At 43.3% G+C, this 25,376-nt stretch overlaps 1 protein-coding gene across 3 annotated transcripts in view; it reads left to right on the plus strand.

Moving 5' to 3' along the window:
* LOC122542203 (protein kinase C and casein kinase substrate in neurons protein 3) overlaps window positions 1-25,376 on the plus strand; it is a 69,773-nt gene that overhangs the window by 29,814 nt on the left and 14,583 nt on the right. For 2 of the 3 annotated variants that reach the window (XM_043679671.2, XM_043679673.2), the window contains exons 2-6: window positions 971-1,082; window positions 7,214-7,370; window positions 12,012-12,247; window positions 16,335-16,490; window positions 21,816-21,991. In XM_043679671.2, the coding sequence (XP_043535606.2) occupies window positions 1,023-1,082; window positions 7,214-7,370; window positions 12,012-12,247; window positions 16,335-16,490; window positions 21,816-21,991 (785 nt within the window). In that variant the 5' untranslated portion in view covers window positions 971-1,022. The remainder of the gene's footprint in view (window positions 1-970; window positions 1,083-7,213; window positions 7,371-12,011; window positions 12,248-16,334; window positions 16,491-21,815; window positions 21,992-25,376) is intronic. The other variant, XM_043679672.2, reaches the window with a different exon arrangement.

The following is a 25,376-nucleotide window of genomic DNA, read 5'->3' on the forward strand; positions in this document are numbered from 1 at the left end:
GTAACGTTACCCTCTTCCCAGTTAGTGGCCCATCCCTCTCCCCATCCTGTTATTCCCCATAACCTTCAACTGTGTCCTTTCTAAATATTCACGCAATTTCCTTTGGAAAGTTACGCCTGCTTGGGCTTCAGTGTGCCTTCCAGATGATGATAATCTGATTTATTTAATTATATTTTTTAAAAAAAGGATTCTCCCACTCTGTCCTTTTATTCTTTCGTCCATTGTTTTAAATCTGTTTCCTTTAGTTTCCAACCCTCCTGACAGTTAAAGCAGTTTTTTCTATCAGGACATCCTGAGGATGTGATAAAGTGCTTTTTGAAGATTATTTTCCCTTCTAATCTGCCAGACGGTGTATTGCAGTCCCTGGATTGCACTCGTTTAAAGAAAACCCAGGGGTGAATTACTGCACATTGTGAATACCCTTTGAGATGAATCCAGAAGACAATTAATTGCAGCAGTATTTACTTTTACTTTAGGATATTGAGCATTGGGTAGTAAATGGGGAGCCTGTTCTGAATCTCACCCGTATTACATTACAAAGACATATTTAGTTCAGGATGTCGGTGCCAAGAGAATCTAATCTAACGCCCACACCTCATAGGGCTGTGGATGGAATTTATGTTTCTTTCTTTGGACTTGTGCATTGATGGCAATGTCCTGTATTTGCTGCCCAACTCTAGCTGTCCCTTAAGACAGCGATAGTGAGCTGTTTTTGTGAATGACTGCAATCCATTTTTAAAAAGCCTTTCTGCTTGTCTCTGGCAAGGGCAGCATTTGTTGACCATTCCTAATTTTTAAAAAAATATTTCAAAACTAAACTTTATTCCTAAAAATATATATTTCATAGTCACAAATGCAGTTTGGTTCTGTCCAGTTAAAAGTTCCCATCTTGTAAAACTGACACTGGAAATGGAAAGTGGAAGTTACAAGTATTTCTCAAACAGTAAACCCTTTTTCTCCTGACTCCTAGAAGAAAGTTGATGTGAGAAAGAGAGGGAGAGAAGCCACAGGACTGCGCTGCCATGTCACTGAAATACAGCGATGCCCCAGGGCCAGAAGCAACCAGCAACAGTTTCTGGATGGTGAGTTCCATATGATCTGGGGTTATCTTGTGTTTCATACATAACACTGCTCCAATATGTAGTTCTGGGGGGTGATTTATATTTATTGTTTTGCTGAGACTTTTTTTTTTAAAAGAAGAAAATTCTCCAGAAAATCTAAATGTGGAGAAGACTTAAGCCACACAGACAAAAAGTCTGTGATGTAGTCAAGAAATTATAAATAGTCCCAGTCTTCCTCAATCAAGGTCCAGCAATAAAGACTTGGATTCCTGAATGTAAGTGAATGATCTCTGTTCAGATGGTTATTGTGCTCACTGAGAGCTAGATTATTTTTGTTTGACAAGGGAGTCAAAGCTTTTGAGGGCCAGGCAGGAAAATGGAGTAAAGGCTCCCTCAGATTATCGTGATCATATTGCATGGTACAGTTTAGCAGTTTGAGGGAGTGAATGACCTACTCCTGCTTCTGTTCCTCATGCTCTTCAGACCAGACCAATTAACAAGAAATTGATTGAAATCCCTGAACGTGCTTAGTAAGGGGAGGGACATTATTTAAATAACTCCTTGGAGGCCAGTATCCCAGCTCCAGTCACCCTTTACACATGAACAACTCTTTACTTTAGTACTGCCTCATTCAAAGTCAGGTAACAGAGTGTCAGTATCTCTGACACTCATACTTTTTTTTATGTTAGCCAGGGCTCCCTGATTGGACCAGATTAACAGCCCCAATCGGGGAACCCAGATTCTGAGAGGTCCAGTGAGCTGACCTCATTACTTTCTCGCTACAGTTACCACCGGAAAACTAAGGCAGTAAAAGGGCCTATGTTTGAACTAACTGCACATCCAAACTAAACTACGATGAAAAGACTTTAACCATCTGATCAGGACATGTTCTAGTATATTGAGAAATCCATAGTGGGTGGCATAGTGGCTCAGTAGTTAGCACTGCTGCCTCATAGCATTAGGGATCCAAGTTCAATTCCACCCTAGGGCGACTGTCTAGTTTACATGTTCTCCCTGTGTGTGTATACGTGGGTTTCCTCCAGGTGCTCCAGTTTCCTCCCACAGTCCAAAAGTGTGCATTTTAGATGGAGTGGCCATGCTAAATTGCCCAATGTCTAGGGATGTGCAGGTTAGGTGGATTAGTCATGGCAAATGAAGGGTTACAAGGATAGAGTAGGGGCATGGGTCTGGGTGGGATGCTGTTTGGATGGTTGGTGTGGACTCAATGGGCTGAATGATCTGTTTCAACACTGTGGGGATTCTATGATTCAATCCATTCAATGAAGTGGAAGTTGATGGATTGCCTTTCTGTAAGATCACAGGAGATGAGAAATGATACAAGAAAGCGTAGCTGACTTACCTTTGGTCTAGACTTTGCGGTCACCGCAAAGGATAGTCACTGGTAACTTCCAAAAGGACTGTCCACAAAGATTTAGTGATCTCTGTGGCAAGGCTTTCCCCCATCCCAAAGTCTGTATAAATTTGGCACTAAGTCGGGGCATCTCCAGGCATCCAGCAGCAGTGATGTCAGCAGGCAGGTAAACCAACCACCTCAAATAAATCACAGCAAATCCAGGAAGTTAAAAACTGTTAATATCTTTCCTTTTTAGGTTCACTGTTCTGAAAGCAGTACAATTTATGTGATGTATCACATGCTGGGAATGGGCGATGCCTTTAACTTAAAAATGCCAGTTATTGGGGAGTCGCTACAGCAGCAGCAATGAAAAAGATGTGCATTCACTTATGAAATGATACTTTTGAGTGCCTCAGAAAGGGAGAGCTGATTAGTTACAGAAAATAAAGGCACTCTGAGGTTCAGCAGGGAAAGTAATAACCAAATTACTACTAATAGCAGGAAAAGGGATGGGTGATGTGAAAAGCTAATTCTGCTCTGCGTTAGTAATGCTGAGTCTCCCCTCTGCACCACTTTCTGGGGCGTATGGAGATATATTTGTTGCATTTAACAAACAGCTCAGCCACACTCTGTTAGCTAAAGAAAGGGAAAGAACAAACCAAGCAACCATGAATACATTTTTAAATCACTCTTGACAAAGGACGGAAAGTTTATTGTACCTTTTTTTGGTTTTTGAGGTATCAGTGATGCTTCAGTACCAGATAATGAAACCTTTTACTGTAAATTATTTTGATTAGATTAATACAAAGTTGACTAGTGACAATAAAGTCTAAATCTAAAATTAAAGTAGACTTAAAATGTTCTATTAAATGTATTTTTTTCAGTGGAGAAATTTGATATCACACAAACATAAAAGTTGCTTTTCAAGATCAGTGAGTGTGTTTAGTAGTTATTGTGATAATAGGATGCTGTTAAAATGCTGTTGTAATTATTCAACAAGATCTTAGTTTTACAAGGGCTCTTTACTGTGAGAACCACAGTAAAAGTCAAAGTTTTTGTTAATCTGGAAAATTACTCATTGATTACGACTGGAAGCACCTCAACAGCAGATGCTCAGGAAGAGTGGACAATTGCTGACTGCAACCTCTGGACTTCCATGTTATACTGCACGTGTGAACCTCCGAGGTTGCTGTCAGTTTTAATGGAATAATGATGCTGAACATTCTCAGTTTCACTGTCATTTTCACCACAAAATTCATGTAATTGATGGATTTTTCGTAGTCCAAAGATGTGCAGGTCAGGTGAATTGGCCATGCTAAATTGCCCATAGTGTTAGGTGTATTAGTCAGAGCGAAATGGGTCTGGGCAGGTTACTCTCCGGAGGGTCGGTGTGGGCTTGCTGGGCCGAAGGGCCTGTTTCCACACTGTAATCGAATCTAAATTACATTTATCCCCATTGAACATTCTAGTGCAGAGAGGAGACACTTGGCCCATCAGGTCTGTGGCAATACTAGTCCCACCATCCAGTTCACTCCCAAACATTTTCAAAATTCCCTTTTAATCAACAAGGTTCTGGTTTCATCTTCAGATAATTTACTAATGAAGTTTTGGACCACACATTCACACTAACTTTTCAAATACTTTTTGTGACTGTCTTACATTTCTGAAAGCAAAAATGTTAGGAGTGAATGACAGCCAAATGACCCCATTGTCTACATGACTGAGTGTGGAGTCAGCACCCATGTCCAAGAAATCAATGCCATTGCTTCACTGGTCAATTGCACATGTTGTGGGCACATCAAACAATTACGTCACCTCCCTGGCCAAAGGCAATCCTAGAAAGCACAATGACATTTAACAATGTAAACAGATAGAGATGGATGGTGAGATGGAGAGATTGGGGAGAAGGATTCCAGAACTTAGCTGAAGGCTATAATCACAGATGGTGGGTGATAGAAGGCAATGTGCACAAGAGGCCAGAGTTGGAGCTGTGCAGATTTAGAGGAGGTCTGTAGAGCTGGAGGCAGTTACAGAGACAACTGTGTGAGAGGTCGATTAGAGGATTTCCAAGCCTATTTGAATCGCAGAAGCCTTATGGCACAAAAGGGGCTAATTGGTCCATTTGCCTAAATGAGGATCATTACCTTGTGCCAATCTCTTGCCATTTTCCCTATATTATGTAATTTCTGTCCAAATAATTGCCCAATTCTCCCTTGAAATCATTAATTGAACCTGCCTACATCACATTTCTATGTTGCGCTTTTCAGATCCTACCTACTCGTTGTGTGAAAATGAATTTCTCATTTCAGTCTTGCTTTATTTGAAAGTCATGTTGAATCCATTACCTCTTTTTTTTATTATTATTATTTAAATAAACAATTTCTCCTGATCTACTCTATACACCCTGCTCATGATCTTGAAAACCTCTGTCAGCTTTTCTCCAAGAAGAATAGTCCCCACTTCCTCAATTTGTTGAGAGACTGGAATGCTTTGGTGGGGACAGCTTATTGACTGCCAGAGAGCTTACACCTGTTAAACCTCGCCCACTAATTCTTAATACTGGTGGGTTCTTTTCTGGTATGTGCAACTCAATTTGAAAAAAAACCTTTAACTGTGACATGAATGTGTAACGACAAATCTATGGGCTAAGTGCTGGAAAAGGAGGTTAGAATAGATGGATACTCGATGAATGGTTTGGACAGTTTCAGCCAAAGTTCAGAACCCTGAACACGCACCAGCCGGTTTTGAAACAGTTTCTACTTTACTGTTGTTAGAATACTGAATGGATTCTCAAACTCTAAACATTTGCCTGTACCTGTGTTTTTGTTCTTGCAGCTGTTTACCTATTATTTACTTAGCTATGCTATTTAACTCTGTGATCTGCCTGTATTGCTCACAAGACAAAGCTTTTCACTGTGCCTCAGTACACGTGACAATAAATTCAATCCAATTCAATTCCTGAGCTATGTAAACTCTTGGATATTTGTAAAGCGTATGAGACATTAACCTGGTCCTTATGTCTGAGAGGCAGGGACACTATCACTGTGACACAAGAGCCCTCCTATATTTAATTGATTAGTAAAATATTTATAAATCTGTTCAGACATTTTTTTACACGTCCCTGTAGCAGGTTGACTTGAACCCAGGTCTCCTGCCTCAGAGATAGGAATACTATCACAGTATCACAAGAGCTCTAGATGACAGACAATACACATTTTTATAATGTGGGAGCAGATAGGATAGTCTCCTGTCTCAGGGATATGGGCACTACCCAAAGATCAGGAGCTTGGGATTGAAGTGCTTAAAAGTACTTTCTTTTAACCCTTGTCCTCTATTATTCAGTAGCATATATCTTCACAATGCTTTTATATTTCAGGGAGATCTGACTCTCATGTAAGAATCCCACTGCACTAGAGCATAAAAATCAGTTGTCAGGGTCCTGACCAAAATTTATATTCTCTAATCCACCTGTTCAGAAATGTTATTACACAGGCTCTGGAGCAGGAGGGGTTTAAACCCAGACCTCTGTGCCAAAACAACCATCAATATTTGTTCTCCTTTTCTTCATCTTTATACTTTCAACTCAATAGTTAATCAATCCGTTTGGACATGTTATTACACAGCTCTCTGTGGCCACCATGTCCTGAGGTGGGACTTGAACCTGGATGCGACGGCCCAGAAGTAAGGACACAGCCAATGTGTTGCAAGACCCCACTTGTAATTCACTAGATATTTTCAAAATCGACCTGTTCAGAGACGGTTATGACACACCTCTGGAGCAGATGGGACTTGAACGCAGGCCTCCTTGCTCAGAGATGGGGAATACTACCACTCCACCAAAAGAATGCCTTGCAACTCAATAGTTGCCCAGATGTGTTGTGACATGCACCTGGAGCAGGTGGGACCTGAACCGGACTCTTCTGGCTCAGAGGTAAAGACACTGTCACTGCACCACAAGAACACTTTGCAACTCAATAGATATTTTCAAATCAACCTCTTCAGAGATGCTATGACATATCTGGTGTAGGTGGGACTTGAACCCAGGCCTCCTGGCTTGCAGGTAGGGACACTATTACTGCACCACAGGAACCTTTGCAACTCTACATAATTAATGAATCAATACCCAATATCTGCATATTCCATTATTTCTAACCACTATATATTTAACATTCATCAGCAGAACCTATTTGATACTAACAAGGGCATTTTATAGGACTGGGCACAAAATTTGAGGTTTTAAAGGTGCTTTTAAAGGGAGAGAACACCATACAGTATTTTAAGGGGTGGTATGATGACCTGGTGGTTAGCACTGCTGCCTCATAGTGCCAGGGACCCAGGTTTGATTCCATCCTTGGGTGACTGACTGTCTGTCTGTGTCGAGTTTGCACATTCTCCCCATGTCTGTGTGGGTTTCCTCCAGGTGCTCCAGTTTCCTCTCAGGATCCAAAGATGGGCAGATTAGGTGGATTGGCCATGCTAAATTTCTCCGTGTCCAGGGATGCGTAGGTTAGTTGCATTAGCCATGGGAAATGCTGGGTTACAGAGATAGGGTAGGGGTGTGGATGTGGGTGGTATGCTGTTTGGAGGGGCAATGTGGACTCGATGAGCTGAATGGCCTGCTTCCACACTGTAAGGATTCTATGATTCTAAAAAGAAAATAATTGCAATATTGGTCGAGCATTTGTCAATGTCAGTTAGTGAATGCAGGAGTGATGAGTACGATAATTGAGACTGACAAACCAGGAACACCTATTCCAGTGACTAACGTCTCAGCAACGTTTTAATTTCCTTTTCCCAGCCAGATAAATATAAAAGCACAACCAAACGCACGGACGATGGTTACAAAGTCTGCAACGACATCATCCTGTGTTTCCAGGAGAGAGCAAAGATTGAGAAACAGTACGCCCTGCAGATAGCAACCTGGTCACGGAAGTGGAAGCCACTGGTCGAAGCAAGTGAGTACATCTGAAAAAGGGAATTTCCAAGAGGATAAATCAATCATATGGAGAGACTGGAAAAGTTGGGGTTGTTCTCAGAAGTTAAAGGAGACTTTTAGCAATTAATCAAAATTGAGGGGTTTGGAGGACAACACAGTGGCTCAGTGGTTAGCACTGCTGCCTCACAGCGCCAGGGACCCAGGATTAATTCCACCCACGGGCGATTGTCTATGTGGGGTTTGCATGTTCTCCCTGTGTCTACGTGGGTTTCCTCCGGGTGCTCCGGTTTCTTCCCACAGTCCAAAGATGTGCAAGTTAGGTGGATTAGCCATGGGGAAATATGAGGTTACAGGGATAGGGTGCTGTGGTGAGTCTGAGTGGCTCTCCAGAGAGTCGGTGTGGACTTGTTGGGTTGAATGGACTGTTTCCACACTGTAGGGATTCTGGAATCTGCAATTCTGGATCCAGCAAACGGAAGGTACTGTTCTTTTGTGGCAAACGTGTCAGGAACAGGAGCTCACTGATTAATAAACAATTGGAAAAAGATCTCGAGAGGAAATGAGAGTACATTTTTTTTATCACAAAGGGTGTGACTAGCCACTACCTGAAAAGGTTATTAGAATCAGATTTAACTCCGTAGTGAGCATACTTGAAAAGAACAAATCTATAGGGCATGGAATAAAAAGAAAGAGTTGAACTCCGTCAAAACCATTATATGCATGACAGGTCAAAAGAGCTCCTCCTGTGTTGCAAGATTCTCCAATTCTAAGTGAAGGATAAGATGGGAGGTGTCCATTCAAGGCTGCGCAACAGGTAGAACAGATAAGAGAGAACAGGTCCACACTTTTCTCAGTTAAGTAATACAAGAAAGACTTGAATTTCTATAGCACCGTTTTCTGAAGTTTTTAGAAAACCCAAATGCTTTATAGTCAACAAGTATTCCGTAACCAGGTTTCCAGGATTGGAGCTTGAACCCATGGCGTTCAAATTCTGAGGTAAATGTGCTACTCTGAGTCTCAGCTGACAAAGTGGGTAGAGTACAACACCCTGAGCTCAATAGGAAAAAAGGATCTTCAGCCAAAATTGTGGAGTGGATGATCCATCTTGGCCTCCTCCAGAGGTCCCCAGTATCTCAAATGCTAGTATTCAGCCAATTAGATTCACTCAATGCGATATCAAGCAACAGCTGAAGGCACTGGATACTGTACGGGCATGGGCCCTGACAGCACTCTGCCAATTGCACTGAAGACTTGTGCTCCAGAACTTGCCACACCCTCACCAAACTGTTCCAGTTTAGCTACAACACTGGCAATGTGGAAAATGACTGAGCTATGTCCTGTACACAAAAAGCAGTACAAATCCGACCCACCAATCATAATCAAATCAAGCCTACACTTGATTACCAGTAAAGTGATAGGTGTCATTGACAGTGCTTCAAGCAGCACTTGTTTAATAGTAGCCTACTCACTGATGCCCACTTTGAATTCCACCAGGGTCACTTAGCTCCTGACCTCATTATAGCCTCAGTCCAAACATGGATTAGCCATCTTCATCTGCTTCATTGAGGATGTTCTTTTTGATTTATGTAAAAAGTGTGGATCTTATCTAATTGTTGCACAATGTTCAGCACCATCCACAACTGCTGAGATACTAAAGTAGCCCTTGTTCATATGCAGCAAGACCTGGAAAAAATCCAGGCTGGGCTGATTATGTGGCATTTGTGTCACACAGATACCAGGGCAAAGACTATTTCCAACAATTTCCATTCCCCTTCATGTTCAGTGGCATTACAATTGCTGACACCCCCATCATCAAATTCCTGGGAGTTACCACTAACCAGAAACTAAACTGGACAAGCCATATAAATACAGGGGCTACAGGAGCGAGTTGGCGACTGGGAAATCTGCAGCAAGTAACCCCCCCTCCGTACTGCCCAATGCATGTCCATTACCTATAATGAACAAGTCAGGAGTGTGATGGAATATTCTGCACTCACCTGGATGGGTGCAGCTCCAACAAAAGCAAAAGAGCTCAATACTCTTTAGGACAAAGCAGCCTGCTCGAGTGGCACTTAGAATCCCTACAGTGTGGAAGCTGGCCTTTGGCCCATTGAGTCCACACTGACCCTCCAAAGAGCATCCTACCCTATTCCACCTAGCCTGCACATCCCTGGACACTGTGGGCAATTTAGCATGGCCAATCCATCTAACCTGCACATCTTTGGACCTTGGGAGGAAATCTGAGCATCCAGAGAAACCCACACAGACACTAGGAGAATGTGCAAACTCCACACAGACAGATGCACTGTAGCAGCTTCCCAAGATTCCTTGACAGCACTTTCCAAACCCACAAGATCTACAGCATAGAAGGACAAGGCAGCAAGTACATAGGAACGCCATCACCTGTGGATTTCCCTCTGAACCATTTACCAGACTTGGAAATATACCACCATTCCTTCAGTGTCACGAGATCAAAACCATGGAGTTTTCTCCCTAATAGCATTCACATGTTCTTACACAACATGGACTGTAGTGGTTCAAGAAGGTGGCTCACTATCACCTTCTCCAGAATAATTAGAAACAGGCAACAAATATTGGCCCAGCCAGGAATACCTATATCTGATGAGTGAATGATTGAATAAAACAAAAGAAGGGAGTACCTTTTTGCCACAATGATGATGATACTGAGATACAAGAGAGGAAGGAGATTGAATGCTAATGGAGAGAGAGAGACATATTGGGTAACAAGCATTTGTTATGCAGCAGTGGGAGGGAAACATTGGAAGAGTCTCTCCAGACTTGGAAGCCAAGATGGACTTGAACTTTAAAGAGGAAGGTTTTGGCATGAAATAGGAAACCAGCTTCTTAGTAACGAGGTGTATGTGAGAGTTCCGCTGGAGATCAGGAGAGGTGACCAGGCCAAGACTGTCAGTTTGGTGTGCAGGCTATTCTTCAGTGTCACATTCTATAAATAAACCACTGTACCGGGGAGAATCTGATCAAATTAATAGTCGAGGCAAGTAAATAACCATGGAGCTTCCCATAGGAGGAGTTGGAGGCCACTTAGCCCTTTGAATTTGCTCTACCATTCAGTTTATTCATGGCTGGTCTGTACCTTGGCTCCAATTGACCACCTTCTCTCCATATCCTCTACACTCTTAGCCAACAAGTCTTGAAGCTCCAATTGCTACCCCTGGACTCCTAAACATATCCGTAGCCTTTCAGGGGATTGAGTTCCAGATTTCAACCGCCCCTGTGTGAAAAGGTGTTTCTTGATTTCTCTGTGAAACCCACACAGACACGAGAGAATGTGCAAGCTCCACACAGACAGACACCCGAGGCTGGAATCGAACCCAGGTCCCTGGAGCTGTGAGGCAGCAGTGCTAACCACTGTACCGTCCATAGGAGCAGGAGCAGGATATTCAGCATTTCGAGTGTGCTCTGCCATTCAATATTGTTATAGATGATCATCCAACTCCTGTTTTGCCCCTTTCTCTCCATGCCCTGTGATTCCCTTAGCCCTGAGAACTATATCTATCTCCATCTCGAAAACATTCAATGTTTGGCCTCAAATGTTTTCTGTGGCAGAGAATTCCACAGGCTCCTTATTGTCTCCAGGTGAAGAAATTTCTCCCCATCTCCGTCTTAAACAGCCTACCCCTGTATCCTTAGACTGTGACCCTTGGTTCAGGATTCTCTGGTCATTGGGAAACATCCTTCCTGTATTTACCCTGTCTAGCACTATTACAACTTCATAGGATTTAATGAGATCCCTCCTTATTCTTCTAAACTCCAGTGAATAAAGTCCTCACCAAGTCTCTTTACATTTCGGTCCTGCCATCCCAGGAATCACTGTGTCTTTAGGGGTAATGTGACTTCGCTGGCTAGGCCAGCATTTATTGTCCATCCCTAATTGCCCAGAGGGCAATTGCATGTCAACTGCAGTGGTCTGGAGTCACATGTTGGCCAGATCAGGTAAGGCAGGCATGGTGGCCCAGTGGTTAGCACTGCTGCCTCATAGTACCCTGGTTCAATTCCACCCTCTGGAGACTGTCTGTGTGGAGTTTGCACATTCTCCCCCTGTCTGCAATGATTTCCTCCAGGTGCTCCAGTTTCCTCCCACAGTCCAAAGATGTGCAGGTTAGGTGGGTTGGCCATGCTAAGTTGCCCACAGTGCCCAGGGATGTATAGGTGAAGTAGATTAATCATATAAAATGCAAGGTTACAAGGATAGAGTAGGGCTGTGGGGCTGGATGGGATGCTCTTCAAGAGTTGGTGTGGACATTTTGGGTCGAATGGCCTGTTTCCACACTGTAGGGATTCGAAATATTTCTGTCCCTAAAGGGCATTAGTGAATCAGATGGGGTTTTCAAACAATTGTCAATGTATTCATGGTTATCATAAGACTCTTCATTCCAATTTTTTTTTAATTGAATTCAAATTCCACCATCTGCCGTGGTGGGATTTGAACCAGGGTCCTCAGGACATTAGCTGGGTCTCTGGATTAATAGTCTAGCGAGCCTCCCCTATTTTCTCTCTGACTGTATAAGAAGGCTGACTGGATTTTTAGTGACCAAAGTTGTAAAAAGGACTGTATCAGAGTTTGTAGCAGAACTAATTGCATAGCAAGCATACCCAGCCTGTCTATCGTACTCACCAGGTCCTATGTACGGTACTCTGTTGAAGGCGTGGCACGCCTTCCTTACCTCCGCAGACCGTCTGAGTGAACTCCACCTGGAGATCCAGAAATCGCTAGTGACTGAGGACACTGCCAAGATTCGCAACTGGCAGAGGGAGACGTACCACAAGAAATTCTTCGGGGGCTTCAAGGAGACCCATGAGGTGAAGAGTGGATTCCGAAAAGCACAGAAACCCTGGACAAAGAAACTGAAAAAGGTATGTTAATGGTTACATAGTGTGTGCAAACCACATTAGGGACAGTGTCTATTGCTTTAAATGGGAATGTACTGTGCACACTATAAAATACACATTCTATTGACATTACATCACAAATTCTCAATGTCCCCACCATATTAAAAGTAAACAACCACACTCAAACTATTAATTTTAATAAGGCAATTTCTCTGCTCCTCTCCCGAGTGGAAAAAAGTGAGGACTGCAGATGCTGGAGATCAGAATTGACGTTTCGAAAATTGAGGAATTCCTGATGAAGGGCTTATGCCCGAAACATCGATTCTCCTGCACTTCGGATGCTGCCTGACCACACTTTAACTCCTCTCCTGAGTGGCTGACCCTTGAAGTGTGAGCAGGTTAACACCTCCTGGCACCCACCGACTTCTTGTACACGATTGTGTCTTTCTTCACACAGGGGTGTGGACTGGGAGTAACCATGGGACACAGGCTGGTAGAGAGCACCATGTCCGTGTTCAATCCAGTGCTTTAGTTCCACCCCCAGCACCAACACAATATTTCAATTTGAAACTCTCTGACTGCAGCACAATAACAGCCTCGGCCTATCATTATTGGAAACGTTAAAGGACTTAGATATGTGATTTGTGAACGGTGATGAATTTGTTTTAATTCTTGGATGTTGCATGGTGGTGGCTTTGATCCTTCACAAATTCCCCACTTCTGATCATTTCACAGTTTGTGATGCCACTTAGTGGACAGTACAAGTTATTACAGATCTGAGTGGTTCCCAAAGCATTCTGCTGTGCACTCAAAAAAAAATTCTTCCTTAATTCCTTTCTTAAACATCCTGCCCTTTATCTTACATGTGCCCCCGGTTATTGATCTCTCAACTGAGGGGAATTTTTCTCCCTAGTTATGATCACAAATTGCACAACAGTTGCTAACTGATTGGCAAGTCAAATTTGACTGACAAGCTAACTGATCGTGATGAAGGGCTTTTGCCCGAAATGTCGATTTCGCTGCTCCTTGGATGCTGCCTGAACTGCTGTGCTCTTCCAGCACCACTAATCCAGAATCTGGTTTCCAGCATCTGCAGTCATTGTTTTTACCAAGTTAACTGATCGTCCTAACCAATTAAAGTTCTTTTGTTTAAATTGTTGTAATAATTTGAAATTTGGCATTGTATTTATCTTAACTAGTGTCTCTCTTTGCAGTAATATTCAAATCTGTAATAACTCGCACTCTTCATTTGAAACTTGGCTTTCTTCCATCTGTCATAAAAAGGGCAAGACGAAAACATTCAGCAACATGTCCCTCTCTTCACCAATATTCACGTTCTGTACTATCAAACAGCTATCCATTACAGGTTTGCAACCTTTATTTTGGACAGGCATGAAGTCATAAAATTTCTCAGCAGGAAGAGAGGCCCTTTGGTCCATCATCAGATGAGGAATTTTTGAGGACTCTGGGTCTGTACTCGATGGAGTTGAGAAGGGTGGGGGGGGGATCAAATTGAAACTTGCAGAATACTGAATGGCCTGGACAGAGTGAATGTTGCGAAGATGTTTCCATTGGTAGAAGGGACTAGGACCCGAGAGCAGGGAAGAACTCTTAGAATGGAGATAAGGAGAAACTTCTTCAGCCAGTGAGTGGTGAATCTATGGGATTCATTGCCACCGAAGGCTGTGTAGGCCAGGTCATTGATTGTATTTAAGACTGAAATAGATAGGTTCTTGATTGTCAAGGGGATCGAGGGTTACGGGGAGAATGGGGTTGAGAAACTTATCAGCCATGATTGAATGGTGGAGCAGATTCGATGGGCTGAATGGCCTAACTTCTGCTCCTATGTCTTATTTTCTTACCAGTCATTAAGCACCTATCTACTTCAGTACCATTTTTCAGCACTTGGCCCATAGCATTGTACGCTATGACACTCCAAGTGATCATCATTTCTCAATCACTTCCAAAAGCATTGTGCTAGTTCCTGCCTCTACCATCATTTCAGGGAGTGCGCTCTGGCCACCCACCACAATCAGGGTGAAAAAATTCTTCCTTAATTCCTCTCGCAACATCCTGCCCTTTATGTTAAATATGCCCCCTCAGTTATTGATCCCTCTACTGAGGAAAAGTTTCTCCCTATCTATGCCCCTCATAATTTTGTACACCTCAATTAGGTCATATCCTCAGCCTTCTCTGATCAAAGGAAAATGTTCTTGAAAGAATTTTGCACCCCACTCTATTAAAGTTGCTTGCACTTGCTGGGGCATCCTCTGGGATATCAGTGAAATGGTCACTCTTGGTGCATGAGGCTTACAAAGCTTCTCCTGTACTCAGCTGACAAACCATTTCCAAGTAAATATCTCTCCTAGGGTCATGCAGCCAACAAGAAAATTATTCAGCTCCTCATGTCCACACTGGCTTTTTTTGAAAACAAAAACAGCTGGCCGAATTTGTATCATCCCCTGCTCTATTCCCTAATGCCCTTCAAATTATGCCATTTTCACATTCAGTAGCAGCAGTGTGTACCATCTACATGTTGCACTGCAGAAATTCACCAAACCTCCCCAGACAGTACCTTCCAAATGAATGACCACTTCCACTTAGAAAGCTAAGGGCAATAGATACATGAGAACACCACCCACCTGCAAGTTCCCCTCCAAACCACTCCCCATCTTGACTTCGAAGTATATCGCTGTTCCTTCTGTGCTACTGGGATGAAATCCTGGAGTTCCCACTCTAGCAGCATTGTGAATATACCTACAGCTTGTGGATTATAGCAGTTCCAGGAAGGCAGCTCACTACCACCTTCTCAAGGGGAACTAGGGATGGAGCCAGCAATGCCCACATCCTATGCGCAAATTTTTAGAATTCATGTGTTTATCGAATTCCTTTTGAATGTTACTATTTAATTTGTTTCTGTCATCCTTTCAAGAAGTGCATTCCAGTTTGTAACAATTTAGTTCTTTTGCCAATCAACCTAAACTAGTTTCCTCTGCTTACTGATCAACAGAGGCAATGTCGTCTACTCTATCAAAAGCCTTCGCGCCTTTGAAAAATCTCTCAAATATCCCCATAACCTTCTCTGGTCTGAGGAGAACAACCCACTTTCTCCAGTCTCTCCACATAACTGCAGTCCCTCAGCCCTTTTCAAGCAAAAGATGGTTAATGGTCAAAAGCATGAACCAAGGGTTGAGTTTTTTTTCTTCTTTAACTCCTTCCCAAGGCACAAGATTATGTTTTGAAAGCCCTGATTAAATTTATTTCACTTGTTCTGTCCCTGGGAACTCATCATCTTTATGGCATCAGTGCATCTTGAGGGCCCTTGACACTTGGTACGGAAAGAAGACATTTGGCCTATCAGGTCCATGCCAACTGTGTATACAAATCTAGGTAGTGTTCTGTTCTATCCCCATAGCTCGTGCAAATTTACTCTTTCCAATTTCCAATCCATCCAGTTTCCATTTCAAATCGCTGATCGTCTCTGCTTTCAGAAAACTCCGTGAGCAGCAAGTTTCAGGTCATTGTTCATGACTGCTTTAAAAAAAGTTCTCTCTCATTTCTCACTGTAATTCTTGCCCAAAGTATTCAGCCCATGCCCTTCATCCTTGTACTATCTGCTAATGGGAACAACACTCCTTTGTGCACCTTTTCTGATTCTGTCACAATCTTTTACACCTTGCTCAAATTGCAGTGATTCTCTTCAGGGTGGCATGGTGGTTCAGTGGTTAGCACTGCTGCCTCACAGTGCCAGGGAACCGGGTTCGATTCCAGCCTCGGGCGACCCTCTATGTGGAGTTTGCACATTCTCCCCGTGTCTGCATGGGTTTCCTCCCACAACCCAAAGATGCACAAGTTAGGTGAATTGGCCATACCAAATTACCCATAGTGCTCAGGGATGTGTAGGTTAGGTGCTTTAGTTAGGGGTGAATGTAGAGTAATAGATCCTGGTGGGTTACTCTTCGGAGAGTCTGTGTGGACTTGTTGGGTTGAAGGGCCTGTTTCCACATGGTAGGGATTCTATTCCATTCTTTGATTCAAATGCCCATGCCCCCTCCACCAAGTAGGTTATGGAAACGCTAACCTGCACATCATCTTTAACCCCCTTGCACAGACAGAGAAGCTGAAGAAACTGTACCACGCCAAACGCAAAAAGGAGCGGGTGGCCATCATCCGTGAAAATAGTGGCAAGGCCAACCAGGCAACATCTACATCAAAGCAGCGCAAACTCCAGGGTGAAAGAGAGAAGTGCAACCAGGAAGTAGAAAAGGTAAGAAGGGAAATTTGCATGTTGTGTGCATCAATGCCGAAAGGGAAAAACACATTTGCATTTATACAACACTCTCCTCATCCTTCGAATGGCTCAGATTGCTTTGTACCAAAGAAAATGCAGTCCAGGGATGTAAAATAGTAAACGGCTAATCAATAAGTGTTGGTCTAGTCATTCATATGTTACAGAAAATGTTTAAAACTGATTTGTAAATGATCTGCAGAAAGGAGACTTTATTTTTGGAAAGGCGTTCATTGCGTTTGAGGATATTATCTACAGTTATTCCTGTAGATTTATCCATTCTGTTTTTTCATCTGTGGTGAGTATAATTTAAACTATAGAGCTGAATGAAGGAATGTGTGAATGCTTTTATTTTTAATAAATACAGCTGTTAATGTTTAAATGGTTATATGATATAATTTTAATAGTTTATATATAATACTTTTGACACTATATTTACATCCCTGGTGCAGGCAGTATTGTAAAGGGTACCAATGTCAAAATGTCACAGCAAGTTCCCCAAACAGCAATGTGGTAATGATCAAATCCGTAAACAAATCTTCCTCCATACGAAAGAGGTAGCCATGGGCACCCGCATGGGCCCCAGCTATGTCAGTCTCCTTGTTGGCTACGTAGAACAGTCTATCTTCTGCAATTACACCGGCACCACTCTCCACCTTTTCCTCCGCTACATTTATAACTGCATCGACACCACCTCACGCTCCCATGAGGAGGTTGAACAGTTCATCAACTTCACCAACACATTTGACCCTGACCTTAAATTCACCTCGACCATCTCTGACACCTCCCTCCCCTTCCTGGACCTCTCCATCTCCATCAACGGTGACCGACTCAACACTGACATTTTCTACAAACCTGACTCCCACAGCTACCTGGATTATACCTCCACCCACCCTACCTCCTGCAAAAATGCTATCCCTTATTCCCAATTCCTCTACCACCTCCGCATTTGCTCCCTGGAGGACAATTTCCACCACAGAATACACCAGATGGCCTCCTCCTTTAAAGACCACAATTTCCCCTCCCACGTGGTTGATGATGCCCTCTAGCACATCTCATCCACTTCCCACACCTCTGCCTTCGAACCCCACCCCTCCAACCGCAACAAGGACTGAACACCCCTGGTCCTCACCTTCCACCCCACCAACCTCCATATACATTGTATCAACCTCCGCACCACCAGAGATATATTTCCCTCCCCACCCTATCCGCTTTCCATAAAGACTGTTCCCTCCACAATTACCTCGTCAGGTCCACGCCCCCAACAACCCAAACACCCCTCCCGGCACCTTCCCTTGCCACCACAGGAATTGTAAAACCTGCACCCAGATCTCTCCGTTCAAGGCTCCAAAGGAGCCTTTCACATCCATCAAAGTTTTTACCTGCGCTTCCACATACGTCATTTACTGTATCCATTGCTCCCAATGCAGTCCCCTCTACATTGGGGAGACTGGACGCCTACTCGCAGAGTGCTTCAGAGAATATCTCTGGGACACGTGCAACAACCAACTCCACCACACTGTGGCCAAACACTTCAGCTTCCCCTCCCACTCCGTTGAGGACATGCAGGTCCTGGACCTCCTCCATTGCCACTCCCTTACCATCGAAGGCCTGGAGGAAGAATGCCTCATCTTCTGCCTTGGGATCGTCCAACCCAATGGCATCAATGTAGATTTCACCAGTTTCCTCATTTCCCCTTTATCCCCCCTCCCCCACCTTCTCCCAATTCCAGCTCGGCATTGCCCTTATGACCTGTCCTATTTATCCATCTTCCTTCCCACCTATCCACTCCACCCTCGCTTCTGACCTATCACCTTTACCCCCACCTCCATCCACCTACTGCACTCTCAACTACCTTCTCCCCCTAGCCCCAACCCCTCCCATTTATCTCTCCACCCCTGAGGCTCCCAGCCTCATTTCTGATGAAAGGCTTTTGCCCGAAATGTCAATTTTCCTGTTCTTTGGATGCTGCCTGACCTGCTGTGCTTTTCCAGCACCACACTCGTGACTCAAATCTCCAGCATTTGCAGTCCTCGCTTTCGCCAAATCTACATTCCTGCCTAACCCAGATATTTATTTGCTACCTTGTTTAACAGGAACCTGTTAATATTCAAAGAACATAGCATTTTCTTGGAGTATTTCCTCAGATTCTGTACATAAATCCCACCTCAGTGTTGAATCCCCAATCCTCCTGAGGCTGATGCTGGAACTTCTCACAACTCCCCTCCAGAGACCAATGCCCATGATCAAATCTTCCTGTCCCAAGCAACAATTTCCCCTCTGTTCCTGAGAAATCCTCAGACATTACCAGCTTCTGACGGTTATTTTAATTAACCTGTTCAGACAGGGTATGAGATGCATCTGGATCAGGTGCTACTTGAACCTCTTGATCCAGAAGGAGGGACGCTACCTCTGTGCCAGTATTTAACACAATGTCCTGTTTGCAATCTGGAGTAGAAGATGTGGCTGAATTATTCTTCAGGCCAAAGGTCACAGAATTACGGATTTGTTACAATGCAAAGGAAGACTATTCAGCCCGATTGTGTCTGTACTGGACTTTTAAATAAACAATTCACTTCATACCATTTTCCTGCCTTCTCCTTGTAACCCTGGAAGTACTTTCTTTCCTAAAAGCAGTCCAATTCCCTTTTGAATGTTTTGATTAAATTTGCCTTCACCATACTCTTCAGCAGCACATTCCACACCCTAATCACTTGCTGCAATAAAAGATTATTTCCCTCATATCACCTTTTTGCTGCTTCTGTTAAACTTTTAAAACTGTGCCCTCATGTTCTCAGTCCTGTCATGAGTGAGAACATTTTGTCCTTTTCTACACTGGGTTAGAGCAAATATTTTAATTTGTTTATGGGAAGTTGACATTGTTAGTGAGAACAGCACTTGCAATCTATGCCATACGGCCCTTTGTATTTTTGCAGTCTGTGTGGTGAACCAGTTTTAGCACCTCAGTTATCACTGTCTGTTACAGGCCATCAATGCAGAGATCTAGGGTCGCCAATCTGCTGGTTCAAATTATATTCTTCCCCCTTGAGGGCTCTTGTGGCACAGTGGTAGCACTGAGCCAGGAGATCTGGGTTCAAACCCCATCTGCTCCAGGGATGTGTCTTGTGAACAGGTTGATTAAAATATCTGAAATTATAGAAAGTTTACAGCACTGCTGAAGGTGACCTGGCCCTGCAGTGCCTGCACTGGCTGAGAAATAAGCTACCCAGCAAAATCCCACTTTCCAGCATTTGGTCTGTGGTCCTGCAGGTTATGACACTCCAGGTACAGATCCAGACTTATTCCACTCACATTAAATGTAGATTCATCCCCTTATGGACTCTTGTGGCAGTGGTAATACCCGTGCGTCTGGACCAGAAGGCCCAAATTCAAGTCCCAACTGCTCTAGACGTGTGTAATAATGTCTTTGAATAGGTCGATTTTTAAAAATGTCTAGATTCTTCCCCTTTTAACACGAGGACAGTACAGGCCTGGAGCAAATTGGGTATGACCCTAATGTTGGAACCATTTCAGAAAAATTCCTGAAGAAGGGCTTATGCCCGAAACGTCGATTCTCCTGCTCCTCGGATGCTGCCTGGCTTGCTGTGTTTTTCCAGCACCACATTTTTCAACCATTTCTAGGCCCTGGTACTGAACAGAGTAGGAGTGGCATGACTCTGCATTGCTGTGTCAACAACTGAATGGGAAGCTCACTTGCTATCTGAACAAGGATAGACGACAGGCTCCTGAAACTATCGGGGCCAGTAGGAAATCCTCCTGCAATGACTGAGCCACAACCCCATGGTTTCAGACGGGAGCGATCAAGGCAGATGAAAGGACCTCAAGGTATAGCTGTCCTCTGAACTGCAGGTAGAGAAAATTGACAATAGTAAAGGCCAAAAGCTGCCGGCTTGGGATTGTAGCTGCCTGAATCCCCTGGCTGGTGTTCATTGAGTTTTTTTTATTTGTGTTGACTTCAAATGAGAGGCATCTTATTGATTACTCCAGTTTGGTATGTGGTGCTTGTTGTTTTACCTTAACCTGGTATTTTTAAAATGACTTAAGTGCAGGATGGGGCAGCACAGGGTTCGTGAGCCCCCCACAGAGCTTCAAAAATCTGATGCCACGTGTTCAAACCATAGGTCGTCAGTGTAGAACAACATGCTAACTACTAGACTGAAGGCTAGAATATCTTCTCAGGGTTCCCAATTCTCCACCTATCCATGTAGCAATGGACAACAAAGTTTAGTTACAAAAAGCCAGCTCCAAAAGAATTGGCTTGCTTACGCAACATGACCTCCCAACTCCTATACTCAATGCACTGACCAATATTGGAAAGCATACCAAACGTAGTCTTCACAATCCCACCCACCTGCAACTCCACTTTCAGGGAACTATGAACCGACACTCCAAGGTCTCTTTACTCAGCAACACTCCCCAGGACCTTGCTATTAAGTGTATAAGTCCTGCCCTGATTTGCCTTTCGAAAAGGTAGCACCTCACATTTATCTAAATTAAACTCTATCTGCCACTCCTTGGCCCATTGGCTCATCTGAGTAAGATCCTGTTGTAATCGGTGGTAACCTTCTTCTCTGGCCACTACACTTCCAATTTTGGTGTCAACTGCAAACTTACTAACCATACCTCCTATGATCACATCCAAATCATTTATGTTAATGACAAAAAACAGTGGACCCAGCACTGATCCTTGTGGCACACCACTGGTCACGGACCTCTGGTCTGAAAAGCAACTCTCCACCACCAACACTTGTCTGTCTTCTACCTTCAATCCAGTTCTGCATCCAAATAGCAAGTTGTCTCTGTATTCTGTGTGATCTAACCTTGCTAACCATGATGATCATTGTTGATGCCTTACCGAAGTCCATGTAGTTCATGTCTACCGCTCTGCACTCTTCAATCCTTTATTACTTCTTCAAAAAAACTCAAATCAAGCTTATGAGACATGATTTCCCATGCACAAAACCATGTTTACTATTCCTAATTAGCTAGGATAATTACCTGCTTCTGTTCTGAAATAATAGCATCCAAGGATGTTTTATCTCTACCTGAGTTGAGACCCTGTTTTCCCCCCCTCAACATTTCATGTACCTCCAACAGTATAGCCCTTCCTCATTGTTGCACTGGAAACAGCACAACAATGCTGTTGAGAAAGAAAGGCATAGACTGGGAGGGCAAGGGACAGGGAGAGAGGACTACGAGACAATGCGGCAAGTGAGTGCCTGCCTTTCTTTCTCCTCTGTCCACTCATCTCCTGTCCTCTCCTCTCCACACTCCCACATCAAGGTTAAGCAACGCTACACAAAGACGATAGAAGACTTAAACAAGTACAATCCAAAATACATGGAGGAGATGGAGATGGTCTTTGACCAGAGCCAGCAGCTGGAGCAGAAACGCATAATATTTCTCAAACAGATCTTCTTGTCCATACACCGGCACCTTGACGTCACCAATAATGAAAGGTAAGGTTAAAGGTACATTGCAATCCACCAAATTGTCTTTGTCTTTACCATAAGTTGGTGGTACAAGGGCTAAGGATTACAGATTTATGTAAGAATTAACCTTCTTACACACAGTGTGGTAATGACATGGAACTCATGACTGAGAGTGTAGTGGAAATGTTGATCAGTGATTTCAAAAGGAAACTGGATGAGCATTTGTGAGAAATAAACTTGCAGGACTACAAGGGTAGTGAGAGAATTGGGCTGACTTTAGAGGGGTTGACTTCCTTCTCTGCTGAACGACTCTGTATGACCAGCAATAAGTTGGTGGCTAACTGAAGGATGTAAATAAGTATTTTGTGAGGCGAGTGGTTAAAGGCTTCACCAAATGAGATACAAAGTTACCACAGACTATGTTTGATTCCCTTGAATATTGAGATTTCTCAAGGAGATCAAGTGTTTGGGGGCTTTACTTTGGTTTCTTTTTCCACTCCCGACTGATTCACAGTGACTTCGACTAGCAAGAACATGTACAGATTAGGGTCAGGCGTCACTATCAAATACACAGTGACATCATCTCCCCAACCCACAGGTGGACAATGGTCACTTAGATGTGGTACTGTGGTATAGTTAGTAGTGCAAATCTCGGCAAGTGTCAGACTTTTCAGGGTAGAAAACTAGATGCGTATAAATAATTTTTAGTACCTTTCCATCTCAAAAGACAAACATAATCCAGTTTTTTAGTTATGAACCAATTGCCTATTCTCTTGCATAATTACTTAAATTTCCATCTAATAAAATGGATGACGATTTTATAGCTTAACATTTGAAACGATTGAGAATTATTTTTCCATCTATGTATATATTTCCCAGTTACTGCAATCAATGATGAGCTAATTAGGGTGTTTTAAAAATGTGACCCAGATGATATCAGAACATCTATGAAGTTTGAGATCGAAACAAGAATTAAGAGAAGGCCATTCAGCCCTTCAAGTCTGCTTCACCATTCAATAAGGTCATGGTTGATCTGATCCTATCCTTAACTCCACTTTCTCACTGGCCCTCCCCAACTCTATAACTGTAGGTTTTCTTATAGATAAACAGTCCGCCTATGAAAGAGGCAAGCTATTTGAATTGAGAAAAAGTGGAAGAGAGCTTGGAAATACGGAGCTGAAGTTGAATGAAGGAGGTTTTGAGTAACTTCACTGTGCAGAATAGCTAAGAGGTTGGAAGTGGAGATAGAATTGGTGGAACAGTTGGGGTTAAACCCTCAGAGTGGATTGGAAATCAGTTTTGTGGGAAATGAACAATTTTATGGGTTGAATAGGACTTTCTCATTCCATGCTGGTGATGTTCTTCAGGCCATCATTCACTACTCCAAACTTCAACAGATGTTGCCAGGACAAATTTTCCTTTTTATTATATAAACCAGCATTTATTGCTCATCCCCAATTACTCTCAGGTGATGGTGAATCACTTTCTTGAATCATTGTAGTCTATGTGGTGTGGGTAAATCCATTGTTCCGTTATGTAGTTTCAGGATTTTGACCCAATGACAGTGAAGGAATATAGTTCCATGTCTGGATGGTGTATAGCTCGATGGGGAAACTTTTAAGTGGTGGTGTTTCCATGCATCTCGATCCTTCAGGTGGTAAAGGTCACAGATTTGGAAAGTGCTATCAAAGGAGGCTGGGCAAGTTGTTGCATGGTCTTAATGGTAACAAGTGTTAACTACCAACATGTACTGTTGGTGAATGGAGTGAATGCTCAAGGTGGAGGATAGAGTGCCAGTTAGGCATTTGGATAGTGTCAAGCTGCTCGGGTGTTGTTGCACTGCACCTCTTCTGCCAACCACAAATATTCCATCACAGTCCTAACTTGTGCCTCATAGATGGACGAGCTTTGGAGAGTCAGGAGCTTAATTAGTTACCACAGAATTCCCAGCCTCTAAGCTGCTCTTCTGGACAGTTTTTACACGGATAGTGTAGTTCGATTTCTGATCAGTGATAATCCCTCCAGGATGTTGTTATTGTGGGATTCATTGATGATAATGTTAAATGATAGGAAAATGGTTAGATTCTGTCTTGTTGGAGATGGTCATTGACTGGCAAGTACTGGGCACTTGTCATCCCAAATCTGAATGTTGTTTTGCTTGGAATAGTGGCAGCTGAGGGGTGACTTGGAATCAGATGTACAACACAGAAATAGATCCTTTGGTCCAACTTGACCATGCCAATCAGTATCCTAAATTAATCTGGTCCCATATGTCAGCATTTGACCCATATCCCTCAACACTTGCTATTCATGTATCTATCCAGATAATACTTAAATGTTATAATTGTACTAACCTCCACCGCTTCCTCTGGCAGCTCATTCCATACATGCACCATCCTCTGAAAACATTGCCTCTTCAGTCCCTTTTAAATCTTGCCCTCACACCTTAAACTGATGCCTTATAGTTTTGGACTTGCCTACTCTGGGGGAAAAGACCATCTCTGTTCACCCTATCCATGTCCTTCATGACTTTATAAACTTCTATAAGGTCACCCTGCAGCCTCTGACCCTCCAGGAAAATAGCCCCAGCCTTACTGTGTACAAAAGTCTACTTGAAGAACCATGCCTTGCAGGAAGGTGGGATCAGAGTGGACTGACGGATCTCTCTTTAATGTTATAAATTTTCTATAGATAGATTTGGGGTGGCACAGTGGCTCACTGGTTAGCACTGCTGCCTCACAGCACCAGGGTCCCAGGTTCGATTCCAGCCTTGGGCGACTGTGTGGAGTTTGCACATTCTCCCTGTGTCTGTATGGGTTTCCTCCCACAGTCCAAAGGTGTGCTGGTCAAGTGAATTGGCCATGTTAAATTACCCATAGTGTTAGGTGCATTAGTCAGAGGGGGATGGGTCTGGGTGGGTTACTCTTCGGCCCAACAAGCGCACTTCGACCCTCCGAAGGGTCTGTTTCTACACTGCAGGGAATCTAATTAAAAATTCTGTTATGTTTCACTGGAGTTGGGCACTGTAAATCAAGTCTCACCTTTCCTGGCATCATCACAGAAGTTAAATATTTATGAATGTACAAAAAATCTCATTTATTTATCAGTCTTTTAGATCAGTTTGAGAAAGTATGGACCAGGTTTCTGTACACAAAAACTGCTATTACTTTTAGAAGGAGGTTTGTTTGTATCTCCCAACACACACAATGGAAAAGCTGGGGGAGGCAGTTCAACAGTCCCTGACTACTGAGTTTGCAGAGATGAGCCTTGGGAAGATTTGCTGTTGGTCAACCTCTTTTTGTTTTCCCCCAAGTACCTTTACTTGCCTGAGGCACAGACTGACTGGTCCAGAATTTACAGCATCTCTGATTTATTGGCTAAAAGCAATAACTTACAAGCAACTACCTTCCTT

Source organism: Chiloscyllium plagiosum, unplaced genomic scaffold (genome assembly GCF_037043375.1).
Source record: "Chiloscyllium plagiosum isolate Xiang-an unplaced genomic scaffold, Cpla_swu_hap1 HiC_scaffold_33, whole genome shotgun sequence".
Lineage (NCBI taxonomy): Eukaryota > Metazoa > Chordata > Chondrichthyes > Orectolobiformes > Hemiscylliidae > Chiloscyllium > Chiloscyllium plagiosum.